Here is a 14,530-nt window from a genome sequence, read left to right as displayed (position 1 = left end):
ACTCACAATGTCATCACATCAAAATGTTTATACTGAAAAACTTTAAATAGGTCTTTGAGATCCATAGATTTCTTTGACATTTTTGTGCATAGAGCATACATTTTGTCCTCGATGATATACTGTACATCTATGACACCACTGGTGTATATTTTTGCTAAGAACTTCCAATTATTTATTATTATTTTTCTTCCATACTAGGTGTAGTTTCGTACTCAGTGAAAATTATATACAGTATGGTAAACAGTGAAATTTTCATATAACTTGTACATCATCTACCTTTATATTTCAATAAACCACAGCAAATCGACATGTAATAAATTTCCATTATATGCAGCTAGATTAAAACAAAATGAAAGCAAAAACAAATAGTTCATGTATTTTATTAATATAAATAACAATTTAGAATACAAGTCAAATTTAGCACTTTCAAAACATAAATATTAAGAACAAAATGTCCTTTGATAATAAAGACACATACATACTCATAGTTCTCTGTTCAAGGTCTTTCAAAACATACATATTAAGAACAAAATGTCCTTTGATAATAAAGACACATACATACTCATAGTTCTCTGTTCAAGGTCTTTCAAAACATACATATTAAGAACAAAATGTCCTTTGATAATAAAGAAACATACATACATATTAAGAACAAAATGTCCTTTGATAATAAAGAAACATACATACATATTAAGAACAAAATGTCCTTTGATAATAAAGACACATACATACTCATAGTTCTCAGTTCAAGGTCTTTCAAAACATTAATATTAAGAACAAAATGTCCTTTGATAATAAAGACACATACATACTCATAGTTCTCAGTTCAAGGTCTTTCAAAACATAAATATTAAGAACAAAATGTCCTTTGATAATAAAGACACTCTGCACACACTCTGAAAGGGTAGTGTTCAAGCATGTTTAGATTATGTGCCGACTGTTCCAAATAAAAGCTGTGGCAAACACAAGACACAAGGTAAATATTAATGACCTTGGATCCTATCAACTATGCATCATCCCCATAATAGTGCAGTGTAACAGAGCAGAACAGTGTACTATTTTTATTCATTTAACAACAATTACAAGATTACTCTTTACTTCTTAGAACACTGTTCTGGGTAGCTGGAGGAATATGGCTAAAAATTCAACAACAGTGTCTGTTAAATATATTTATCACATGCTTGACATTTGCAGGAGTATAATAAACCCATTACATAAAATTGATAATACACTAATGTAATAAAGCTTTGATGTTGACGTCATTTATAGTGTAGGAGACATTGGTCAAATTGACTTGTTTATAATGGTTAAAAGAAAAAGAAAGTTTGTTTTTTTTCGTCAGGAAAAGGTAACATGTGATAAAAATAATATTACATTTGTGACTTTCAACATTGGATTAAAATTGATAAAATGCTAGACAGAGCCTCCTCAGAGCCTCACATTTTATTATTTTATTCAACTTGTTTAATATGTTCAATATGAAAAGACACTCATGTAATATCCTCTATGTAATATCATAAATCAATACAATTTAAGTAGCAAATATTTCAGAAGTATGATATAACAAACCATTAACACAGAACCACTTTAATTTTGCTTTATTTACAATTACTAAATATTGAAATCACCAATTTAAATTTCAAAAATAATGACATAAATCTAGAGACATGTGCCTTTAATGGAGAATAAATATTGCAAACAATTATATCTCATCCACATGCCAGTCGTCCTAATTTCGTAACTGTGCTGTCAGACACATTTATTTTTTATTATTATAGCTCTTTCTAAGAGTTGAAGCTGAACTGGAAGTCTTGTATTTTTAGCATTTTAGACATCTGTTTCAACTGTGTGGGCACATTCAACTGTAGTTAGTAACTCCTAAATATCAGTTTGCAAGACATCAATCTAACAGTTAAAAGATTAAACACAATTAATCAAATTTACTGCAAATACACTTAAAGATAACTAAAATGAAATGTTATATAAACTTTTAAAAAATATGTACCACAAGAAAAATCTTAAAGACAGGGCAATGCTTGGGAAAGTAATTTAGCATTTTGAGACTTACACAAAACTGAGGACATCTTATATCCACAGGAAGTTCAAACATTTACATCTGCAAATAAAATCTACTTAATATATCTGTAAAACAATTTTTTTTTATGATGTAATATATAGTTGAAATGGAAGCATTTTCTGTAGAATAGGTAATTTATAAACATTTTCAAAGTGTGCACTGCATAATGGCTGCTCCTACATTCAAACTAGTTTCAGGCATGTCCTCTACACACCTGTTTCTGTCCATTTATATCACACTATTTTTTGCCAGCAGCATGTATACCAAATGACATGATGCATATTCTGTTAGACCTGATTTGGTGTAAAATTTATCTTTATTTTCTATTAATTATCTTTCACAACTTTCAAAACCATCCTATTCTCTTTTGAACCTTTTCTTCCTCCTGATACTGCTCTTCAGTTTCCATGAAAACGTCTCTATCGTAACCCTCAAATATGTCCGATTCTGTTGTCCTAGCAACCACTGACTGCGGTTGCTGAGGAAGATTGTGCAATGCTGCCATCAGTGGAAGCACGTGCAACTTATTGTCAATTTCACACAGAATTCCGAACTTCTTGAGTAGATTTATAGCTTCCAGTGACTCTACTTCCACCTCTGTGCCAGTCACTTGATAAACCCACTTCTCTATCCTTCCTTCCAATTGAACAGCAGTAAGCCCACCTTAAATAAAATCTTCTTATCAAACAGTGAATATAATTACAAACTTGAAACATTTTTATCACAACTTTGACGTCGCAAGAGTGAAATAAAGCCATTATATAAATTTGATAATTTGTGAGTGTAAAAAAGCCTTGACGTTATTTTAAGGTTCAACAAGAGCTGTCATTAATGGTGACAAAGGCCCCTGCAGCGCCTTGACCTTTGATCTGGTGCCCTTGACCTTTGACCTGGTGACCCCAAAGTCAGTAGGGGTTGTGTACTCAATAAATACTATCAGCACGTGAAGTTTGAAGGTCCTGGGTGCAGTGGTTCGCGAGTAAAGTGCCTTCAGGCAAAAAGTTAAGGTTGGGATGAACGAACAAATGGACTAACGAACGGATGGACAGTTGAAAACTAATATGCCTCCCTTCGGGGGCATAAAAAAAAGAAGAAATCTTGATGTCTACACAGGAAAGCTTACATGTGATAAAAAGAATATTACATCCACACTGAATTTATTAAACTCGTTGAATAAAATTGATATAATGCTCAGCAGAGCCTCGCATTTTATTATTTTATTCAACTTGTTCAATAAATTCAATATGAAGAGACACTATTAAACGAAATATCCTTTATAAAACAAGAGAAATTACTAAAGGTAATTAAATAATCCCTATGCAACTTTGATACAGGAAAAGCAAGCATTTTGCTCATGTCTAGATGAAGTAAACTGGTGCTAGTTTTACGCAAATCTTCCAAATTGTTTGGACAGTATACAGCAGATGCTACAACATTTACTATTTGCTCTGAGACTTCAATGTGACCTTGACCATGGACCTACTGGCCTTGGTCATGACTTAATATGCCTCTTGTTGATGTAAACAATTGATGGTAGCTTTATGAAAATCCTTCCATTAATACAGACACAAAATGAAGATACATGACCTTTGACCATTAAGTGTGGACTTATTCAAGCGTGTTGATATGAAAATTATGAGTAGTTTCTTTAATACTAATACTACAGCACCACTGTATCCTACATTATGAGTACTGTATACCAGACCAAAATAATATGTATCAATTTACATCAATGTTTCACGCATTAATACCTTGCTGCAAATTATATAAATAAAATGCTTCTATCTTCATAATAAAGTTTCTCATTATGAATAACAATTCTGATAAAACCAGTGTTTGCATAATTATGTCTCCCCCACTCTGGGGGAGACATATTGTTTTTTGCCCTGTCCGTCCACCCGTCCGTCTGTACGTCACACTTCATTTCCGAGCAATAACTGGAGAACCATTTGACCTAGAACCTTCAAACTTCATAGGGTTGTAGGGCTGCTGGAGTAGACGACCCCTATTGTTTTTGGGGTCACTCCGTCAAAGGTCAAGGTCACAGGGGCCTGAACATTGAAAACAATTTCCGATCAATAACTAGAGAACTACTTGACCCAGAATGTTGGAACTTAACAGGATGATTGGTCATGAAGAGTAGATAACCCCTATTGATTTTGGGGTCACTCCGTCAAAGGTCAAGGTCACAGGGGGCCGAACATTGAAAACCATTTCCGATCAATAACTAGAGAACCACTTGACCCAGAATGTTGAAACTTCATAGGATGATTGATCATGAAGAGTAGATGACCTCTATTGATTTTGGGGTCACTCCGTCAAAGGTCAAGGTCACAGTGGCCTGAACATTGAAAACCAATTCCGATCAATAACTTGAGTACCACTTGACCCAGAATGTTGAAACTTCATAGGATGATTGTACATGCAAAGTAGATGGCCCCTATTGATTTTGGAGTCACTTTGTTAAAGGTCAAGGTCACAGGGGCAAGAACATTGAAAACCATTTCCGGTCAGTAACTTGAGAACCACTCGACCCAGAATGTTGAAACTTCATAGGGTGATTGTTCATGCAGAATAAATGACCCGTATTGTTTTTGGGGCCACTCCGTTAAAAGTCAAGGTCACAGGGGCCTGAACATTGATAACCATTTCCGATCAATAATTTCAGAACCTCTTGATCCAGAATGTTGAAACTTAATAGGATGATTGAACATGCAGAGTAGATGACCCCTGTCGATTTTGGGGTCACTCTGTTAAAGGTCAAGGTCACAGGAGCCTGAACATGGAAAACAATTTCCGATCAATAACTTGAGAACCACTTTACCCAGAATGTTGAAACTTCATAGGATGATTGAACATGCAGAGTAGATGATCCCTATTGATTTTGGGGTCAGTCTGTTAAAGGTCAAGGTCACAGGGACCTGGTCATGTAAAATCATTTCTGGAGAATAACTTGAGAACCGCTTGCCCTAGAATGTTGAAACTTAATAGGATGATTGGACATGCAGAGTAGATGACCCCTATTTATTTTGAGGTCACTTGATCAAAGGTCAAGGTCACAGGAGCCTGAACAGTGACTTGAGAACTACTAGGCCAATAGTGTTGAAATTTAGCGGGATGACTGGACATGCCAAGTAGATGATCCCTATTGCAGCCAACCATAGTGTCTCTTTGACCTTTGCTCCTGACCCCTATTGACTTCTTGCCTATAGGACTTTGCATTGGGGGAGACGTGCTTTTTTACAAAAGCAATTTCTAGTTAAGTTTCTTTCTATTATTTTAAGATAAGAGATTACAATTTACATTATAATTAAAATGCAGAACTTTCACTCAAATTAAACCACTTTGTCAACTGTGCTTGACATTTCTGAGTAATTATCCATTCAAATCTCTGTGCACTGTGTAATTCTAATGTTAAGTGGTCATTTTCTTCAAAATCAATTCAAAGACCAGGACAACAGGGTTTTACTTAATAAGTTTCTTTCATATACTACAGAAGAATACGTACCTAACTCAGCAGGTGACATTTCAATACTTCTCTTGTCATACATCGTACTCGGCCTGTTAGCAAGTAGAAATGTGTACACCAATAAAGCCTCCTTGAAGGACTCATCTTCTGCCCTGTCTACAAGCAATGCCAACAAACCACGATTATTGGCCACATTCTTGAAGTACAAAAGCCTTGATAAATCTGCCAGATATCTATTCCTTTTGTTTTTGTATATTGTCCAGCTCTGCACAGCCGCTAACCCAGTCACCCCACTCAGTATAAGCATCCAATCAACATTCATGGATGCCAAGAGTGTTACTATCTTCGCTACAATGCCCATCACGGCAATACTAACGGAAGTTGCGATTATACCTTTGTCCATTTTACTGATTTTGATTTTCCCATCTGGAAGCATCATTTCCAAAGCATTCACAGGAATTTCCTTGAAAGACTTAAGCATGAGTTTTTGGTCTCGTTTAAATCTTAATGCAATCACAACACGTTTGTAGTACAACTTTGGTTTTGGCATGTTTTCTTTCTTCGTGAACAAGGCTTTATACCAAGGTAAGCTTACTGTAATCTTCTCGCGTCCTAAAGCCCAAAATTTCAATATATCGTACTTGTTCTTGTCAACTGATACCTGCAAAAGTCTTCTTCATTAGTTTTGAGCATAAATAGAAGAATTCACATTTGTTTAATTTCTCAATTCTAAAAACATTTACTTTCACTCGACTTTTTTCTCTTCACAGAATTGCTTATGTTACATGTACATGTAATAAATCTCTACACATAATAATAAGGGTGTGCTAAGACTTGTCATATAAATTTAATCAAGTTGCTCTCTAACATAAAACTACAGGTTTAAGACTTAAGATTTTGGTTTAAGACTTAAGATTTAGAGACACCGAGTATATTTTGAATATGTTAAGCTAAAATGTATGAATCAAAGCCTTGAAATGTCTGATGGTTGCGGGTTTTTTGGTAGATTTATTTTCTGTTTAAATGCCAGTCTATGAATATACATGAATGAGAAACAAATACAAATTTAATGTGCCTCATATCTAAGATGAACTCTGCCTGACCCAGCTTGTGATGTAACCATGGGCTGGAATACCTTATCATAGATAGATCTTATATAATCTAAATAGTCAGTGCTAGTGGATACAGGTTGAATAAGAACTGCTTGTTCATTGATAATTCATCCGCATTGTTCATGAATGGGACTATTTTGTGTAGCACATGAACATCCTTTGGATGTGATTTGGAATCAAATAAAGATGTTATGATTGTCAGAAATACACTTTAACTTTAGTAGCGGGATAAACCTGCAACCAAAAATCATTTTGCTCTGAATTCTGACACATCAAATGCAAAAATGAAAAAATGAAATCCTCTTAAGATTTAGAGATAACAAGTATATCTTGAATGTGTTTAGCTAAAACGTATGAAAAAATCATAATGCTCTTAATTCTGACACATCATATGCAAAACTGAAAAAATGAAATCCTCCTGGTATGTATACACACGCTGAAATTCCAACATCACACACTGAAATTACAACTTTCTATTTTATCAAGTTCATAGGTAAAATGTGTAAAGCTGTCTTTATTCACTAAACTTTTTCTCTTTTTAGCTGAGATATCAAACTGATTAACAATACAAGGTACTTGAGGGAGATTTCAATTCTATTCTTAAAACTGAAAGTAAACAATAATACGTACCCTGACACCATCCGAAACCTCATGTTCCTCTAATGCTTTGTTGACTACATCCTCTGGAAGTTCATGAAAATTGGCCTTCTCCATAATATCTTCCAGTCGCTGTAGCAACCAGAATTCATTGTCCTGACGTTCCCTTGGGTTCCATTTTCGGGTTTCTATTGTGTCTTTGTCTGGGTTGATAGGGTCAAAAAGATTCTATGATATTTAAAGAAAACAAGTAACTATTTTTCATATAATACAACTTCATATTTTGAATATATATAGTGGCATAGTTTTGTAAAACACACATCCCCCAAAGATGGCCTTTCAGACATTATGCTGTTTAGTAATTTTCAGTCTCTTGTAAGCTGTGACCTTGACCTTTATTCTAATGACCCGAAAATACAAAATTGGTCATCTACTGGCCATAGACAACCTATGCTAAAACGTATGATGTCCATAGGCCTAAGCATTTTCAAACCATATCCTAAAATAATTTTTGTACAGAAGTCACTGTGCCTTTGACCTTTGACTGACATCCAAAACTGGGGTCATCTACTGACTACAGGCAGTCATCTTATAAAGTTTGACCAATGTAGGCAAAAGCTTTCTCCAACTACAGATCAGGCCAATAAACCAACAGACATTATCAAAGTATGGTTGCTAAAAATTCATAAATACTAAAAGTAAATGCTGCAAGAAAACATCTTAAAAGATCTTTCACAAGTAGTTATATTTCAAATTTTGAAAGTCACATAGTTACGGGAATGTAAATAGTCAGAAAGAGTTACAAAGAACAAAGACAAAGTTCATAACAATTCATTTTTTTTTAACAAGAAACAAGTAAATAAGAGGGCCATGAAGGCCCTGTATCACTCACCTGACCTATTGACCTAAAGATCATCAAAATTAACATTCTGACCAAGTTTTATTAAGATACGGTCATAAATGTCGTCTCTAAAGTGTTAACTAGCTTTTCCTCTGATTTGACCCGGTGACCTAGTTTTTGACCCCACATGACCCAGATTTGAAACTGACCTAAAGATCATCAAGATTAACATTTTGACTAAGTTTCATGAAGATAAAGTTATAAATGTGGCCTCTAGAGTGTTAACAAGCTTTTCCTTTGATTTGACCTAGTAACCTAGTTTTTGACCTCACCTGACCCAGATTAAAACTTGACCTACAGATCATCAAGATTAACATTCTGACCAAGTTTCATTAAGATATGGTCATAAATGTGGCCTCTACAGTTTTAACTAGCTTTTCCTTTGATTTGACCTGGTGACCTAGTTTTTGATCCTACATGACACAGATTCAAACTGGACCTTGAGACCATCAAGATAAACATTCTGACCAATATTCATGAAGATACAGTCATAAATGTGGCCTCTACAGTGTTAAGAGGCTTTTCCTTTGATTTGACCTGGTGACCTAGTTTCTGACCCCATATTACCCAATATCAAACTCGTCCAAGATTTTATTGAGGGTAACATTCTGACCAAATTTCAGTAAGATTGGGCCAAAATTGTGCCCTCTAGAGTGTTAACAAGCTTTTCCTTTGATTTGACCTGGTGACCTAGTTTTTTATCCCAGATGACCAAAAATCGAACTTGTCTAAGACTTAATTGTGAGTAACATTCTGACCAAGTTTCATTAAGATTGGGCCAAAATTGTGACCTCTAGAGTGTTAACAGTCAAATTGTTGACAACGATGGACAGACGACTGACGGACAGACGACTGACGACGACGGACACAGGGTGATCACAAAAGCTCACCTTTAAGCACTTCGTGCTCAGGTGAGCTAAAAACATGACAATCAACTTCATTTTTCAGTATCCCTATTTCTCTCCAAACAGTCTAAAACAAGGATAAAGTACCTTAAGCTCTTGAAGAACACCATGGTATTTATTGACAATTGCTGTATCTAAGGCAAGTGCGAAATCTTCATAAACTTTCAGCTCTTCTCGTGTGAGAAAATCTTTCTTCTGCATGAGATGGCGAATTATTGACCTACGTGTTATAGGAATAAATCTTTCCCTGCAAAGAAAACACGTTCTATTTCAGTCTCTACAGATACATCATGCCACTGATGCTAATAACACAAGTTAGGTACAGAGAGACAGAGCCCACTCCAGCATGGATGACTTTATTTTTGTTCTTGTGGGGTTTAATATCACACTGACACAATTATAGGTTATATGTCGACTTTCTAGATCCTGATGGTGGAGGAAGGTGCCCCTCTGTGCATTATTTCATCACCTAGGTAGAACCACTGGCATGCTGAATGCCAGCTGCGTGGCTTCATTTTCTGGAAGTGATTTGTACGTTCCGGAGGTAAGTGATATTTGACAGCAAAAACTGATTTATAGATAACATTCAGTTAAAGTATTCATAAAGTTAACATTTCAACATATTTGTTAGCTTGGATTGTGTTTTAAAGGTTGTTTCAGAAACCACGTAATTCGTTGCGTATCAAAATTTGTTTTAGAGTTTTTCAATAGTATTTCTGTTATATAATGATTGGCAGCTAACCTAAACAGTAGTTCTGGATTCTGTACATTCAAGTACTTTAATGCCCTCTGAAAGTAACTGTCAACTTCCTCATATGAACAAGTGAATGAAGTATTGCCATGCAATACAAAGTCCTCTACTGGAAGGCACCTAATTTTCTCTCTACTGCAGTTTAACATAATGAACTGATATCTGTCAATGATGTATAAACAATATTGTACTATACACACAATATGTTATAACAAAACACTTGGATTAAAATTCGCATAATGGAATTTTTTGGCCGATTATAAAAAAGTTATCATATCAGTTATTTATAGTAACAACAAAGGGAAATTAATCCTAAAAAAACAAAAAAAAACAAAGAGCTGCGTTCAATAACCCTTGATGCCCCCGGTGACATCCTTGTCGATACAAAGCAACCAAGTCCAAAACAAGGTCAAGGTCAAACTGAGGTCAGGTGATGTTTGAAGATGAGGAATGGTCACAGGTTACATCTGCATTAGTATCAAGTCATTCTAGTAAGGGGTATTGATGCTAGACGAAACGGTCCCATTTGGTTAACCAAGAGATGGCCCATATAAAGCAACCTAAGTCCAAAATGAGGTCAAGGTCAAGGTCAAACTGAGGTCAGGTGATGTCTGAAGATGATGAATGGTCACAGGTTACATCTGCATTAATATCAAGTCATTCTAGTAAGGGGTATTGATGCTAGACGAAACTGTCCCATTCGGTTAACCAAGAGATGGCCCATATAAAGCAACCTAAGTCCAAAATGAGGTCAAGGTCAAGGTCAAACTGAGGTCAGGTGATGTCTGAAGATAAGGAATGGTCACAGGTTACATCTGCATTAGTATCAGGTCATTCTAGTAAGGGGTATTGATGCTAGACTAAACGGTCCCATTTGGTTAACCTCGTACGTACGTACGGACGGACGAACGAACGAACGGATGGACGGACGGACAGGACGATCACTATATGCCTCCCGCATCAGTAGATGCCAGGGGCATAAAAATCTATATAATATAAGTCCACAAGAAACTCTTTACCAGGTAGAGATAGGTCAAAATACACCTAAAAATTGGATGTAACATGCATGTTGTACAACAGAAAAGTGGTCTCAATTTTTCCCTACAGCCAGTAATAACAAGAGCACCGCCTTGCGGGTGCTGACGCTCATCTGATTTTTTTTGTGTGATAGAAATATTGTCCTACCCATGATTTTCTAAGTCTAAAAAGGGCCATCATTCTTGCAAAAAGCAGGATAGAGTTATGTTTTTTGATGTACAGTGTCCACTTATGATGGTGAAAAACTGTTGAAAGTTTTAAAGCAATAGCTTTGATAGTTTATGAGAAAAGTTGACTTAAACATAATACTCAACCAAGAAAATGATTTTCTAAGTCCAAAAGGGGCAATAATTATTGCAAAAATCAGGATGGAGTTACGCTGCTTGCTGTACAGGGTCAGCTTATGATGGTGAACAAGTGTTGCAAGTTTCAAAGCAATAGCTTTGATAGTTTAAGAGAAAAAGTTGACCTAAACATAAAACTTAACCAAGAAATCTGATATTTTCTAAGTCCAAAAGGGGCCATAAATCTTGCAAAAAGCAGGATGGAGTTATGTTTCTTGCTGTACAGGGTCAACTTATGATGGTGAACAAGTGCTGCAAGTTTTAAAGCAATAGCTTTGATAGTTTAGGATAAAAGCTGACCTAAACATAAAACTTAACCAAGAAATCTGATATTTTCTAAGTACAAAAGGGGCCATAAATCTTGCAAAAAGCAAGATGGAGTTATGTTTCTTGCTATACAGGGTCAGCTTATGATGGTGAACAAGTATTCCAAGTTTCAAAGCAATAGCTTTGATAGTTTAGGAGAAAAGCTGACCTAAACATAAAACTTAACCAGGCAACGCCGACGCAGACGCCGACGCCGACGCCGACAACCGCTCAAGTGTGCAAAAAAATCAAAAATCAGATGAGCTAAAGGGTTATAAAAAAACTATTTATAGTAACAACAAAGGGGGTAATTCTAAAAAAAATATTGCCCATGGTGGTAAAATTTTTGTCCAAAGTTCATCAAAATGTCCCAGCATAAAGAAGAAACCCCGGAAGTCATTCGAATTTGCCCCTTTGTCTCAAGTGTGACCTTGACCTTTAATAGGTTCTGGGTTTTGCGCACGACATGTCGTCTCATCATGGGAACATATGGCCAGGAAAAATTTTAAAACCCCTTATGAATGACGGTATGGCCCGACACAAAATTGCGGACGGACAGACGGAATGAGGGGAATGATGGAGGGAAAAAGCGATTCCTTAGCCCCCGAAACTGGTTTTTCAAAATCGTTGCAACGGTTCCCTTCTTTTGCCTTTTTTTTTGGTTTTTTTTTTAAAAGAATATCTTGAAAAAACCCTAATGCAAAAATTTTGTCCCACTGTCTTTTGGAGAAATTCCCTTTTTTTATGGTTTTTTGAGATTTTTTTTCCCGCCAAATGTGTCAGTTAGCCCCATTTAAATTTTTTCAAAAAAACGGGTCCTCTATGACTTTTTTCAAACTTTCCAAAATCCAATCATGTCAAGTTTACAAATATAATATCTTGCGTGTTTTTCAGAGGCGGGCATTGGAAATTTGGGAAAATCTAAAAAATTAGTAGATGCTAGGGATTGAAATCACCTGCAACAGTCACTATGTCACACCCTTGGGTTTTTTTAATGCGGGGCGGAAATAAGATTTCCCTTCTTACCCTTTTCCCCTTACAAAGTAGTACCTTTTTTTAATGCGGGCGGAAATAAGTTTCCCTTTTTATCTTTTTCCCGTACTAAGAGTACCCTTTTTTTTAATGCTGGCGGAAATAAGATTTCCCTTCATTATCTCTTTCCTGTACTAAATAGTACCATTTTTTAATGCCGGAAATAAGGTTACATTCATTATTTTTTCCCTGTACTAAGTAGTACCCTCAAAATGGTGTTGTAAAAACTTGACCCCAAATAAATGGGCTACGAAATATCTGTGAGGATTTTTTGCTAATTGGCTTTTTTGGCCCTTTTAATGAAAAATTTCTTTTTTTAAATTCAAGTTTTCAAAAAGATAAACCCATTATTATATATCTGATTTTTTTTTTTTATTGAATAATTCAAACCCCCCCACCCAAAGGTTCTCTGTGTAAATTTTTTTAAAAATCGGGCCCCGCATCCTGACTAGAAAATTTCTAAAATTTGCGCTATTTAAAACATCGAGAATGTGCGTGTTCGGGTCCCCTTTTTTTTTTTTCTAACAAATATTTGAATAACTTGGTGGGGGTAAATTTTAGGAACATTTTAAAATTTTTATTTTTAAAAATGCGAGCGTAGTTAGGAGGAGATGCGTCAAAATATTTCCCTTTTCTTAGCTCTGGGGGCCCCCATATGCAACCAAGTAAACTATTTTGGACAAGAACCACCCAAGAAATTTTCGGGTGACTCGGCCGCTTTCCCCTTTTTCTCTAAGGATTTCACAGGTTGTCATTTAAAGAAAGTACTGATGGAGGATGACAGACAGACGATGCAAAAAGGGAAAGACCCCCCCAGGCACTTTGGCTCTCAAAACCCTAAAAAAAGCAAAATGATGCGTGTCCTATATGTATGTCTGTAGGCCCGGGAAAAATTCTCTCCCCTTCCTGTCATGTTGGTCAAAATTATTTACCTGGGGGGCAATGCAAGAACGTGTACTTTCTAATAAATCTTTTTAAAGCTTTTACTCTTGTGGCCTTGACCTTTGCCCAAACTGCCAACATAAAAAAAAAACCAATCAGGCTTTTTTCCAAAAGTGCTAAGCCTTGTAAAATTTTTACATCGTAGTCATCCTCATCTGGTGGTAGCATGCTTGCCAATCTTTCTTCTGTAAAGCTGCTGGTACCATCGTGTAAACCCCGTTTTTTTTCAAAACGTGGTGTCACAGCTTATTAAGCTTTAGTTGATCTAAAATTAAAAATACAAAATTTTGCTAAGTTATCGATGCCCTCAAACACAAAAAAACTGCTTTTACACCTATATAGATATAATAGGTTAAAATTAAAACAAAAAAAAAATTAAAATTATTTATGGGAAAACTAATACTATTAAATTTCAGAATTTGGTTTAAAAACAATAGTCAGTCCCAAGGCTAATGGTGTAACAAGAAAATGAATGGTAGTCAAGGGTTTTTACCGAAAAAAGAAAACTCGACTTTTTTTGAATCCACTTTTTTTTCCCTTTTTTAAAAGTTGTTCCACTGCATTTTTAACTTTTTAAATTTTGTTTTTTAAAAGGCATGAAAAATAAAATTGATGAAAATCCTCCATTTCCCCTAATCAGCTTGGGGGCACCAAAAAAAAATTGACTTAGCCTAACCCCGGGGAAGCAAGAGAATTTGGGAGGGGTGAATGCAAACATTTTTAGTGTCTAAATAAAAAGCACTTTTTTTAAATTTCTCCTTGTTTTTTGTGTACCCTGCACATGGGGTTTTGGCGCTTCACAAAAAGTATTGGGGCTCCTTAATGGGGGCCCCCTTTTCCGTACTCAAACTTGGAAGATTTCAAACAGGCGGCCCGCCCCTGATATCCCCATTTTTGGGGGGGAAATTAAACTGAAAAAATAATTAAAAAAAAAACACTTTTTGTGTGAACATGTTACTAAATGTCACTTTTTAAAGGGGTTTTTGTTAAAGCAGCTTATCGATCCATAATTTTTTTTAATAAGGTAAAAAGAATTTCTCAGTATATGAAATACAT

At 35.5% G+C, this 14,530-nt stretch overlaps 1 protein-coding gene across 1 annotated transcript; it reads right to left on the bottom strand.

Annotated features, from left to right (window-relative positions):
• Window positions 1–364: 364 nt before the first annotated feature.
• On the bottom strand, window positions 365–13,680 carry LOC123550169 (transmembrane protein 143-like). Its single transcript, XM_053535958.1, has 5 exons — window positions 13,613–13,680; window positions 9,149–9,308; window positions 7,289–7,483; window positions 5,586–6,207; window positions 365–2,740 (listed from the first exon to the last, which is right to left on the bottom strand). The coding sequence occupies exons 1-5, from the start codon at window positions 13,678–13,680 to the stop codon at window positions 2,424–2,426; spliced, it is 1,362 nt and encodes a 453-aa protein (XP_053391933.1). The 3' UTR covers window positions 365–2,423.
• Between the last annotated feature and the right edge of the window lie 850 nt (window positions 13,681–14,530).

Source organism: Mercenaria mercenaria, unplaced genomic scaffold, assembly GCF_021730395.1.
Source record: "Mercenaria mercenaria strain notata unplaced genomic scaffold, MADL_Memer_1 contig_605, whole genome shotgun sequence".
In the NCBI taxonomy this organism is placed as follows: Eukaryota; Metazoa; Mollusca; class Bivalvia; order Venerida; family Veneridae; genus Mercenaria; species Mercenaria mercenaria.
The sequence above is the reverse complement of the archived record's forward strand: the minus strand, read 5'-3'. Positions and strand labels throughout refer to the sequence as shown.

What these genes read in the sequence shown, in the direction of transcription:
- LOC123550169 (XM_053535958.1), bottom strand. Translation starts at nt 13,680, where the DNA reads ATGGTACCAGCAGCTTTACAGAAGAAAGATTGGCAAGCATGCTACCAC. An exon ending in GTGTTCTTCAAGAGCTTAAG is followed by an intron (nt 7,484 to 9,148) that starts GTACTTTATCCT and finishes TAAATATCATAG; the next exon opens with AATCTTTTTGACCCTATCAA. An exon ending in AGGTTTCGGATGGTGTCAGG is followed by an intron (nt 6,208 to 7,288) that starts GTACGTATTATT and finishes AGACTTTTGCAG; the next exon opens with GTATCAGTTGACAAGAACAA.